The sequence below is a fragment of the Labrus bergylta genome, chromosome 22, assembly GCF_963930695.1.
Source record: "Labrus bergylta chromosome 22, fLabBer1.1, whole genome shotgun sequence".
NCBI classification, from domain to species: domain Eukaryota; kingdom Metazoa; phylum Chordata; class Actinopteri; order Labriformes; family Labridae; genus Labrus; species Labrus bergylta.
Genome location: NC_089216.1, coordinates 2115221 through 2127720, shown reverse-complemented (window position 1 = coordinate 2127720; position 12500 = coordinate 2115221). Strand labels below are relative to the sequence as shown.

General features: G+C 43.5%; 1 protein-coding gene across 1 annotated transcript in view; it reads right to left on the bottom strand.

Moving 5' to 3' along the window:
• The window catches only part of trpc5a (transient receptor potential cation channel, subfamily C, member 5a), a 112268-nt gene that overhangs the window by 14942 nt on the left and 84826 nt on the right, over nucleotides 1–12500 (bottom strand). Inside the window, exons 10-15 of the mRNA XM_065950209.1 lie at nucleotides 11789–11987; nucleotides 9044–9183; nucleotides 6783–6983; nucleotides 5581–5702; nucleotides 1873–2068; nucleotides 1399–1608 (exon numbers count right to left, since the gene is read on the bottom strand). Of these exons, the coding sequence (XP_065806281.1) occupies nucleotides 1399–1608; nucleotides 1873–2068; nucleotides 5581–5702; nucleotides 6783–6983; nucleotides 9044–9183; nucleotides 11789–11987 (1068 nt within the window). The remainder of the gene's footprint in view (nucleotides 1–1398; nucleotides 1609–1872; nucleotides 2069–5580; nucleotides 5703–6782; nucleotides 6984–9043; nucleotides 9184–11788; nucleotides 11988–12500) is intronic.

Here is a 12500-nt window from a genome sequence, read left to right as displayed (position 1 = left end):
AATAATGATACACATATATCCACTTTAATTCAGCACCTCTTCTCGTCTGAGCAGGATGGCGATAAGTCCTCCTGCTCAGGATGGCGATAAGTCCTCCTGCTCTGATTGGTTACAGGCTCTGCATTGATTCATCGCTGTACAGTCTGTGCTTTATACATCAGACTCTCGTGTTGCTGTAAAACTGAACATAACACAGGACATAAACGAACAGGAAGCTCTTCCCATCTGTCATGTAGCTGCTTTGAATAAACCTCACCTGAGTTTCATGTAAATCGCTGAATCCTCCTGTGACTTGTTAACATGAAGCTCAGCACATGGCTTGATGATACGCAGCTTGTTTGCATGTTCAGTGATAGACACACGGTCACTGCAGCGCATTAACCCACACGTGAATAAACACATCTACACTTTCACGGAGCAGCACAAAAACACACGTGTTGGATATACAATCTGTTCCTTTAAAGGTTTGACCCCGGGTATGCTTCATCTGGGAATGCTTGTCGTTTGCAAAAGCTTTGAACCGCCAAAAAAAAGTTACCTCAGGCCATGTTTTGTGTCTGTCCATTTATTTGAGTGTAATTGTCATTTCCTGTTTTATTTTGTACTCACCCCTGTCTCTGTCTGTCAGATCCTGCACCTCATGTTTCCCCACCCTGATTGTGCTCACCTGTTAGCCCCTGATTATCTCTGCATGTAACCCCTGTATGTCCTCCCTCATGTTGCTACTCCCTTTTGTGTTCCCTCGTGTCGCCTCGTTCTCCTTCTTCTCTCTTTTCCTGCTTTTTTAAACTTTTACCCACTCGGATTTGTTTGCTTGGAGATTTTGGATTACCTGTGTATCGACCTGGACTGTTAAATAAACTATGCCCTCTTTTGTATGGTGCCCCGTGTGAGGCTGCATTTTTTTGGGTCCTTTTATCAGTCTCATTTTGATCCTCGGAAACTAAACAAATGTCTACTAAAAGTTTGAATTACACATAAAACAATAATATCACATAAATATTGTGTTTCCATTAAATAACAGAAACATAAATATGTAAAAAAGTCCTGAAAGTCTGAAACTTTTCCCACCTTACCTGAAGCCCATTCGTCCAAAAGTTTACTATCCAGGAAACAGGAACCCATGGATTGAATCCCCAAAAGAATACATAAACAGATAAAAATAAATGAAGCCTCTTTGATCTGAAAATAAACTCTCCCTGTAGACGTTGGTTCAGTGATGTCGCTGTCCGTGGTGCTGAAACGGCCACAGCAACTCATATTCCCACACCGCCTCTCCTAACTGATCCAATGGGACATTTTTGTTTCTCTTTGGGTTACAGAATAATATGGAGCCCTTTTTTTAAACCCCTTGTATATTTATAAACAGACCCACAGGGCGATGTAAGGAGCTGTTACCGTGAACTCTCTGAGGTTTTCACACTTGTGCGAGTCCTCCCCCGGCGGCTGGCCCCTCTGGCACAGCTTGTTGTGGAGCCACCAGAGCAGGTACAGGATGGACTTGGGGCTGGGGATGATGTTGAAGGGCGGCGGCAGCGTACCGCCCTCGTCAAAGTAACTCATCCACAGCTTGGTGCGTGCAAACTTCCACTCAATGTCGGCGTGATCCTGCAGGACGGAGAGCTGGGTGAGTCTACGAGGTCATGGAAAAATCTGAGGGATGATCTCGTTTGATTTAAATGAAATATATTAAAGAGATGAGTTGTGAGTTTGAGCTGATAAGAGACTTTTTATTTACAACTAATGCAAACTGCTTTAATCCAAATGATGTTAATGAAGAAGAAAAGTAGAACTGTCTAATTACTGAAAAGTTTATGATGTTAATTCAGAATAAAAAAGGTTCCCTTAGTTCTGTTTTGTTTTGTGACTCACTGCAATGAGCTGGTACGAGTTGTTCATCATGGCGATCAGCATGTTGAGCAGAACGACCAGCGAGATGACGTTGTACGTGCCGAACATGGTCGCCCCGATGAATTCCGTGAACTCGTGTCGAGCCTTCACGTTGGTCACGTAGAGATTTAACAACCCGAATATGGACCAGAACAGAGACTGAAGGGTCTCGAACAACCTGACAAACAAAAAGAACAGGAAGAGAAATGTTTGAATAAAGGAGAAGTTTCTTCAAAGAGGAGAACAAGGTCAGACATGAATTATATAAAAAACTTCAGAGGAGGAAATCAGAACATGTTTTATCCTGTTTGATCCGACCTGTGATAGACTGGTGACCTGTCCAGGGTGTACCCGGCCTCTCGACCAATGACAGCGGGATCAGCTCCACCTCAACACCACCCTGAACATTGTGAGCGGGATAGACGATGAATTCTGCTGACCCCTTATTTCAAGTTTGCTTCTTAATAAGACCAAAAATCCATCTCACTTTCTTCTTCTGACTTTTCTCTCCACATTATCAAGATTATTGACCGAAACCTACGGCCGGTTTCTGGGTGGTGCCATCTAGTGGTGGTGGCCAATACAGATATGTTAAAAGTAGAAACATTTTCACTTTTTAGGACAGCCTGCATTCAAACCCGCGGCTGGAGAAGAGAGACGCCACCGCAGTAATGGCGGCTTGTCAACTTCTGGTTTTTAAACAAGTTCTCCTTCTTTCTCTTGTTTTTTCTTCTTCCATCCATCTCTCACTTTCTCTCTCTGTTTACCTCCTTCGGTATTCCCCCTCCTCTGATCCGTCTGCCGTCTGTGTGACAGTCACAGTTACAGATGAGGTTATTGAATTTTTGATGAAGCAACAATTCAGAGAGAGAGAGGTAGAGAGAGAGAGAGAGAGAGAGAGAGAGAGAGAGGGAGAGAGAGAGAGAGGGAGAGAGAGAGAGAGAGAGAGAGAGAGATTGTGTCTGCAGGCTGTTTTATTTGTGCTGCAGTAAACATTCATCACTTTACACACATTTATTGTTGTGTGGTAGCTTTCTGTGTGTTTGTTTGTCGCTATAAGGAGTGTGTATAATCACTCCATCAGTCAAGTGTGTGTGTGTGTGTGTGTGTGTGTGTGTGTGTGTGTGTGTGTGTGTGTGTGTGTGTGTGTGTGTGTGTTTTTGTGTTTGTTTGTTGCATACAGCTCGTGAGTGATGATGGTGTGAGTTTTCTGTAAATCTACTGAGGCAAAGTTGTTTGGTTTTATTGTGAGACATGTGTGTGTATGTGTGTGTGTATGTGTGTGTGTGTGTGTGTGTGTGTGTGTGTGTGTGTGTATGTGTGTGTAAATGAAAAAAGAGAGAGAGACTTTAATCACTGATGAATGAAGCAGCAGAGCGTGAGATTGTGTCGGAGTTATAAAACGAGAGAGAGAGAATATTTGTGAGAATACAGTGTAGAGACGGAGTAAGACACACTTTCTCTCTCTCTCACACACACACACACACACACACACACACATTCCTGCCTGGTGGTGTGAATGGATGTAACACATTAACGCTGATAAGTGTGTGAAGTACAGATGAGCGCGATGAGGAGGAGTGAGGAGACAAAGAGGTGAGACACCTGAGTGGAGACAGGAAATGATCTCGCCAAATAACTCACTAATGCTGAGAAGTGTGTGAGAATGACACACACACTCACACACACACACACACACACACACACACCAAGGAAATAATCCAGGCTGTGTAAACTCATGAATGTTGATGCAGGCAGTGGTTTTTCTCGCGGGGCTGAGATTGCTGCGTTTTGCATAATGTGTCAAACTGATATACAGCTGTGAGAAACACAATGTTGTTTCTTTTTTTCCCCCAGTAAAGTTTGTCTGAAGAGTATCAGAGTGGATTTACAGGATTCAAGGAGGACTAGGACCTGGAGTAGGATCAATATTGGAGATGCTTTTGAAAAATGGAGAGAGGTTAGAACACAGAAAGGTTTACAGACCCATGCAGAGCTGGATAAACACTGAAGCTTCAGTGTCCACCACATGGTGACCTGAGTGAGCATCCACTCTAGAGAGGAGGGGGGGGGGGGGGGGACAGCTCTCTACTATGTTTAGAATTTAGACTGCAGTACCCATTTTAACCACTAGGGGTCAGAGTTACATATTGCTCCTTTAAATATGTCCAAATATGGACTTGGACCAAAACTTACAGCTAAGAGATAAAGTGCTGATCTAATTTGAAAACATCTAACACCTCCAAAACAACTTCAGCTCTGGTTGATTCAAAGCTTTTTGTTCCGGTTCAATAAAAACACATTTATCTAAAAACTCCACTTTTTGTCTCATGAATAAAAACAGACACGGCTGTAAGTGAGAAGTGTGATGAGTTGTTTAGCATTAGCTCTCCTCGCACTGCTCTCATCGAAATGGATCACAAATCAATACAGCTATTATCTAAAACAAACCTCGGGCCTTGTCAATATTCGGCCCACTGACTCGGCTTGGCTCTCGCTTTACCGCCATCAGCAGACTCACTCCATCTGTGTGTGTGTGTGTGTGTGTGTGTGTGTTTCACGGCTGTCATAATTCAAATTCTGCCACCTAATAAGCTAAACCTTCAACTGACTTTCCAATTTGCAAATTTCTCTGACTCACGGAGAAAAAAAATGGATAATCTCCACGACCTCTGAACGAGCCGGAGCTGCTCGACAGCTAAAATCGTTTCCACATCATTATCTGGAGCAAAGGAGCGTAACGGGGAGGTCTGTAAGCGTGTGAGGGTTTGTTCCCATCGCCCATGCAGCACCAACATCAACACAAACACGCAGACTACGTTTGTGGATAAATATCCAGTCATCTATTCAAGCATTCAAATGAATGTTTGCATCACTGCTCAAAAAAACAGCGAGGGTTCAGACGAAACTAGAAAAGTTGTGTAATGTCTAAATTCTTAATACACACCTGACAGTTCACTACAGGTAGAACTAGATGTTTAGAGTATTTATATGTGAATGTATAACCAGTGAATTAATGAAGAAAACCAAGATATATGGAACCAGAAAATGTCGATATAACTAGCTTAGGGTGGTTTCAAACTTGGGACCAGGGCCCGGATCCGAGTATGCTTGACCCCAAAGTCCGGTTCATTCGATCAGACGTACCATGCCTGAGTCCGCTTAAAGAGGTGGTCTCGGCTCGGATTCATGTGTACTCGAGTACAGTCTGCGGGAGATGTAAACGCAACCGTGCTCAAGCGAAGAAGTGGACCGCCAAATGACCTGATTCTAAACTACTCCTGTAACTTCAAAAACCGATGGACCGATGGTTTTCGTCCTCTGAGCAGCACGGTAGATGTGGACGTAGGAAGAGGGTCATTGTTGGCGTCTTAGAAAAAATTAAATCATCCACAGTCCGTGGTTGCCATGGTTGCTGCTTCTTTTTTGGATTGCAAAGCTACACAGACACACCAATGCACAAGGATGACGAGCTCTCTATGGCGCAGGTCACTACAATGCAGGTCTCTATAGCGTATCTTCGGCATAAATACAACGCAGATGTATAAACCTGGCTTAGGCATGACCTGATTCCATGTTAAATATCAGGGCAAACACATTTTTTCCCTTATTTCCTTTAAGTTACACTCAGTCCCAGACTGTTAAAGACACAAACATGGACACACAGTGTTAATATCGGAGGCTACTCACGTTGAAAAGGCGTTGTTCTGCCTCTCACAGCGGATGCCTTTGCAGTTGTTGTGTTCTTCTGAGGCCTTGGTCTCGTAGTAGAAGTACAGCTGGTTCAGACCGTTAGCAAACGCCAACAGGACCTACACAGGACAGAAAGCGTTCTCATCTCTTTATACAAACACATATTCTTAAGAGTTATGAGGAGTACCACTAGACATTTAGTTTTGGAATAACAAGGTCTTCTTCCCAAACACTTAAAACATCAATGCTGGCATGAGATGCTGTTGAGTCATTGTGGACCAATCATTGCCTTGTGTTACAGGGATTGACCTTCTGCTCCTACAGGGCATTTTAAACGAGCCATTCTTCATAAACAGGATATAAACTGTGTGATGTTACGCAAAGCTGATAACGACAGGCCATGAAGTCCTCTGGGCTTCCAGCTCTCTGGGATTGATTTTAAAGACTTCAGGGAGCTAAACGGTGCTCCAGTGGATCGCGTTGGAGGTTAGGAGTTCCCCTGAGAATTCATCAATGAAGTAGACCGGTGTTGTCCTTCCATCATCGATGAAGGACACAGTGTTTGAAAATGTATTCACAATAGAGGAAGCGATGGATTCTTGCAAAGTTTCAGACAGATATCAGTTTGTTCTGGAAGATGGCTTTAGAGTTTCGTCATTTTCCTTTTTCCAAAGATGATCTTTTGTGAGTTTTTTTTGGCTTTTATGAGACAGGACAGAGGCGCTGCTTGTCAACAGGAAAGGTAGGCAACTTCTCGGGGTCCCAAACCAGTAGGGGGCCCTCTGGGGCTGACAGACTTTACACTAAGATCCTTGCCAGACTGGGCCGTCGACCCACCAGTGTCAAGCTGTCTGTGACAGTCAGTGGTCTTTTTTTTGGGGTCCATCCCACACCAGCTAGATAGCTTGCCTGCTCCTCAATTAGCAACACGTTTGTTGGACTCAGCATTTCCAAAATGGCGACCCTCATTGTTGGGCTTCACAAAGATTTTCCAGAAACCGATGGGTGACATCACTGAGACTACGGCAAAGCCCTTAGATTTGACTCTTTTCCCAAGCTTTGCACCCAGAGCTGATAACACGGTCGACTGGGACAGGTTGGTTTATCTTTAAACCATCTCCATCACACATATAGAACTGAATATTTGTGTTGTTTGAGCAATCGAAACCAAAGGTAGTTTTTTTGAATCTGTTACTCACCAGGCAGTAGATGAAGAGGAACTTGAGGATGTCCAGCAGCATCCTGCCCAGCGAGATCTGCAGAGGCCCGAGGTGAGAGTTGGCGGTGAAGAGGGAGATGAGTCTGAGGGAGCTGAAGATGTTAGCGATGGCGAACAGAGCCTCGGCGATCAGCGTGGGGTGCCACATCTCCCACTCCTCCCGGGGTCGAGAGGAGTTATACTGAAGGCAGCAGAGAGGACGGAGATAGGAGTTTTTTTTATTATTACAACCAGAGAAGGAGAAATGAACACACATGACTCACACACAAGCCGAGACGGAAAATTTGACAAAACCTCTGAGGTTATTTATTTCTATCAGTTTTATGTCTGTGCATTCAGTGCAGTTGGTCTTGGTTGTGTTTAACCTAGCTTAGCATTAAAACATCAGAAGCGGGGGGGGGGGGGGGGGGAGGGGCAGTGAAAGACATAAAACAGAAGTGAGGAAAGCAAACTAAACGTTCTGTCTTTACTTCTTTGCACCAAAGGCATTTCATTAGACATCAGACATTTTATGAAATAGAAGCTGTTTTTTTATTTTCAGCGAGAATTTTCTTTTTTTTTTTTTGGAAACTTGCTGGAATATTCAGAAAGGCTGAACGGTGGTGCAGTGGTTGGTGCAGTGGTTAGCGCTGTTGCCCCACAGCGAGGAGGTTCCTGGTTTGAAATGTGTTCCTTAGAGGATAACAGTCATGATTTTGTGAAAGCACCTCCTTATCCCCTCAATCTCCCTCATGCTCTCCGCTGTTCTTTCACTTCACCGTTAGTGTTAGTTTTTTCTTTTTCCTCACCGTCACCATCCTCCTCTTCTTCTTCTACCTTTCACTCTCGAATGTTTGACTCCTCTCATTTACACATACTTTTCTCTTTTTATGCAATGTTTTGTTTCTTTGACTCCCTACTTACAGTTTTACCTCTCTCTCCAGATCATTTTCCCAGCATGCTTTGTTCCCACACTGTTTTAGTTTTTTTTGCTTTTTTCATTTTATCTGTCTCTCTGTCCATCTCACCGTCTTTTTTCTCTGTCGGTTTTCTCACGCTTGGCTTCCTTCTCATTCAAAATTCAACCATTAGACTTCCACAGGATGTCTGTCTTATTAAGTCTGCCTCTATTAGCATCCACACACACACACACACACACACACACACACACATACACAAAGACACACACACATACACAAAGACACACACTTACAGTCACACCGAGGGACGGCTAGAAACAGAAATATGCACACAGATGCACACTCATTAATTTATAGACTCTCTTGCACCTTCTCTCAGATTCCCTCTATTTGTCTGTGTCTCTCGCTCACACACACACACACACACACACACATAACACACACACACACACACACACCACACAGTGACGGAGCAAAATTTAAGCTACCAGCTCTCCTTCGGATTTAAAAAAATGTTGTAAATATTTCAAGGATTTAAAAAGTAAGAAAAATGGCGCCAACAGCTGCCTCTGTGTGTGAGTGTGTGTGCGTCTGTGTGTAGCGTTGTATCACTTCCAGTCGACTTGTGTTGGTGTATGTTTGTGGGGATACAGTTGTGTGTCCGGATCTACATGTGTGTGTGTGTGTGTGTGTGTGTGTGTGTGTCCTCATAAAACTGTGTGTATGAGGGACCTGTGTAGGAGGGCCGCCCGCCACCATCAGTGACTCACAGCTGCTGCAGATGGCCCGGCCGTCTGGTGTGTGTTCAAGTATGTGTGTGTGTGTGTGTGTGTGTGTGTGTGTGTGTCACCCTTTGCTCTTAATAATTAAATTCATTGCACACATGTATGCAAAGTGTGCAGCGAAATAAGTATTATTAAATCTGAAAGCTGTGCAGTGAGAGTGAGAAACAAAATAACTGGAGGTGTCAGTTAGCTTAGCGGTTAGCGTGCTCCCTAGTGTGCAGAGGCTATGGTCCTCTGAGCGGAGCTGGCGGGTTTGAATCCGACCTGTGGCTCCTGTTTAATGTGTCAAAGGTCAAAGGTCACAGCTGATGCTTACTTTTCAAGGAAGGCTTCCTACTGCTGCACTACGGGGACGTTATCAAGTAAGTACAGATACAGCGTTATCATCATGTGGTCATTTGTGGACAAATCTTTTTTGTTGTTGTCGCTTAAAAATGAGTCCCCCGTGTCCCCCGGGTATGTGGACTTCAGAGGTCAGCCCGTAACAGTCCCGTAACTCCATCTTAACTTTTTTTATCATCGATTTCCTTTCTCTTTGAGAGAAAGGAAATCTTTACCTTGACGTAAGCCACTATCTTTAGTGATATGGTGGCCAGGTAGAGCGAGTTCATGGCGAAGTCCATCAGGTTCCACCAGTCGTGGATGTACTCTGTGAATCCCCCGTCCCACATCTCCTTAATCTCCGCCCAGATGAAGCCTGAAACACACACACACACACATAAACACACACACAGTCATGCATGAGTGAGCACATCAAAGCCTTCCATCAACTCTTCCTATCTGCTCTCTTATCAAACTTTTGTTGCATATTTTCTTTAGGCAGCCGCCTCCTGTTGGGAGCATAGAGCCAACACGTTTCTTCTGAACGACTGATTTTGAAAATATTCAGGTTTTACTCCATTACTAATTCATCCATGATCACTCATATGGTTGTAAAAAGTAATTATGGCTTTGTTTAAAGAGAAAAATCTGCTATAAACTTTAACCTGACCTCCCGTATTACATTTGCTGGTTGCCATTTTTTGGTGAAAAGTGTCACCTCATGTCAACATTCTCCACCACATCAGGAAGAGCTTTGGTTTCACTTTCACCAGAACAGGCTGTTTCTGTGTCTGTACCTTTAAATATGTAAATGAACTGTGTCTGACCACGCCCCCTCTCTGGAAGGGCTTGGGTGTACTCGGTGCTTTCTCGCTCCATGTCCTATTGTTTACAGTGAGAAGGCGGACTCAGAGGGCAGAACAAACACCTAGCTGTGGGAGTGTCACCCACATGGGGGAGGGGCTACTGCCCTTTGTGATGTCATAAAGGGAAAATCTCCAAACGGCCTGTTTGAGCACACATTTTCTGAAAAGTGGAGCAGGCAGAAGACAGAGAGGATGGACTTTTCTCATGATTGGGGGTTTTGTGGACAGACTAGAGACACATGGTGAAGTATGTTTTATATATGTGACCTTTAAAACAACGGAACTGTCCCTTTAAGACTCAAGATGAAAGCAATTTCTAATTATATCATGTTCCTGATAGTTTTTGGTTCATTTACCTACATAGACTGGTGAGACTAAAACTTGAGTGTCATTTTGAACATTTGAGTCTTTGGAACCACGTTGAACTATTTCAGTTTTTATTTTCGAGCTTTGAAAAAATTCTTTAAAGGAGAACAACAGCAAGTGTGAGCTCCTCAACATCCTCAACAAGCAGCTCATGTAGTGTCTCTTATCATCCAAAGCCTTTCAGAGCCGAGTGTCTCGGAGCGATTTAGACAGGATGAAAAGCGAGCAGACACACAGAGAGCGAGAACAGATGGTTTTGTGTTTTCCTCAGCGATCATAGCGGATGATGGTTCGGATTTGGAAATGATTGCTGTCAGCTAAGAGAGAGAATATGGAGATGTAATCACTCTCACACACACACACACACACACAACCGACCGCCCACACACACACCACGTCCACCTCCTCCACACTCGCAAGCATCCGACCACACACACCCACACACCCCAACAAACACACACACGTATACACACTGGTGAAGACACACTCGGGGTCTTCTCGATGAGCAGCAATCAAAGTAAAGAAAAAAAAAAAGTTATTTTAAAAAGTGGTTGTATTTTTCTGTTTCTGTTTTTCAGAGTACGGATGCTTACTGGACCATGACGTCTTCAAGTTCTTACAACGAGTGCAAAGAATTAGAGACTGGAAGCGTGGAGTAACTGGTAATGATCCCAGAGGTCGTCTTAATCCTGCACAAATCTACTCAGTCCTTCGATTGTAAATTAACAACTCAATCAGAAAATATCCAAAATATTTCATCATCACAAAGATGTCCGGTCATTCGATAATTTAGTCCAGTGTGAATCAGAAATTATTTGATTTTGTGTCACTTCCACTCCACTGTTCCCTCTGTGTGTGTTTGTGGTCACCTGGGCTTGTGTCACTGACTGAGATCGTAACACCAGACAGGTTGCGGCGGTAACCAGTGGAATTAAAAAAAAAAAAACTACAAATGAGTTGAAGTTAAAGGCTTTATATGTGATTTAGCATGAAACCAAAACAACTCGCGCTGCATTGTTGTGTTAGCATGCTAATGCTAGCGATCTTTATTGTGCTGGTATCTTCACACTGCATGTAAATTTACCTGAAATGAGCGTGATCTAGAAACACAGTTAAGCAGTGAGTACAGTATGTTATTCTTCTTTTCTCTAGTCCCTCAATTAAACAACTTTTATACACGAGGGGAGGAGTCGGCCGGCCGTCCTGGCGATGTAAACAAACTGAAGATAGGACTCTGAAAACTCTGAAAACATCACAGACAGTGGGACTCGGGTTATTTTTAGAGGATAAACTTGATTTCTATTACATTTTAAGCCTTTAAATCTTCCTTCTAATCACGGTAATTATGTGGAAAAACAGCCGATCAGTCTGCCCAGTCTGAGACCGAGAAGAGACAGAGGAAAATGCTTTCGGTTCTGAGATGAGACCTTCAGAAAGTGGAATTTAGAAGAGTCTTTCACTTGTTGCCAGATTGTCCTTTTACCACCGTGGTATTTTTTTGTTAGCATCTTTAAAAAACTTCAGTTTCGCTGCATTAATCTCGTCTTTTCCTCCTGCGTCCAGATTTCCAATGCTAAAAGACTTCTTGATCCCAACGCCCAGCTCCAAATCCTCACCTCTTCTACACTGACTCTGACTCTGAAGAACCCGACCCCAGAGTCCTGCTCTCACACCTCACACCTCCCATTGAAAATGATTTACAAGATAAGTAAGGTGTGTTAGAGTTGAGGTAAAAGTCCGCGTACGTACCCACCACCCACGGGAGGATCATCCACTCCACGATGGTGGGCGGGGGTCCCTGCATGTGCAGGTTGGTGCGTGCGATGTGCTGCGAGGCGAGCAGCAGCAGGAAGAGGAAGGTCAGGTAGGACGCCGTGTGACAGATGAACTTGATGAAGGGCTTCTTGATGAAGCGTCCCAGAGCGCTTTTAGGAGCCAGCAGGTAGATCTGAGGAGACGCAGAGATATGACATGTTTTAGTTTTTATTCAATTATCTGTCCTGACAATTCTTATGAAGGTACAAAACAGAAGAAAGAACAATCTTTGAAAGAAGATTTGTGACTCTTCTCTCTCAGATTTCTGACCTTGTGTAACTTCTAATAAACAACAAAGTGTTTTCAAGTTAAAAGACATAAAACAATCCTCTTTGGCACACTAATGTCTAGATTTTTTCAGCATCTTCAAATCAAGAAATCAGACAAAAAGAGAGACTGTATTGAAGGGAAATCTTCGACCAATCAGAGCTGTAGCATTGTTTTGCTCTTCATAACGGCTCGGTCCAAGCAACCTTTAAAAGTTAAAGTTCAATCATATGACAATTGTTAAAAACAACACCAAACTAGAAGACAAAAGACAAACTTGTTTCTGAATGTGAAGTTATATCTTGACGCTTGGTTGTTGTTAGTCAGCATGGGGAGAGTTAGCTCGGTTTAAACTGGAAAAGTTTGGAGGAGCTAAAAT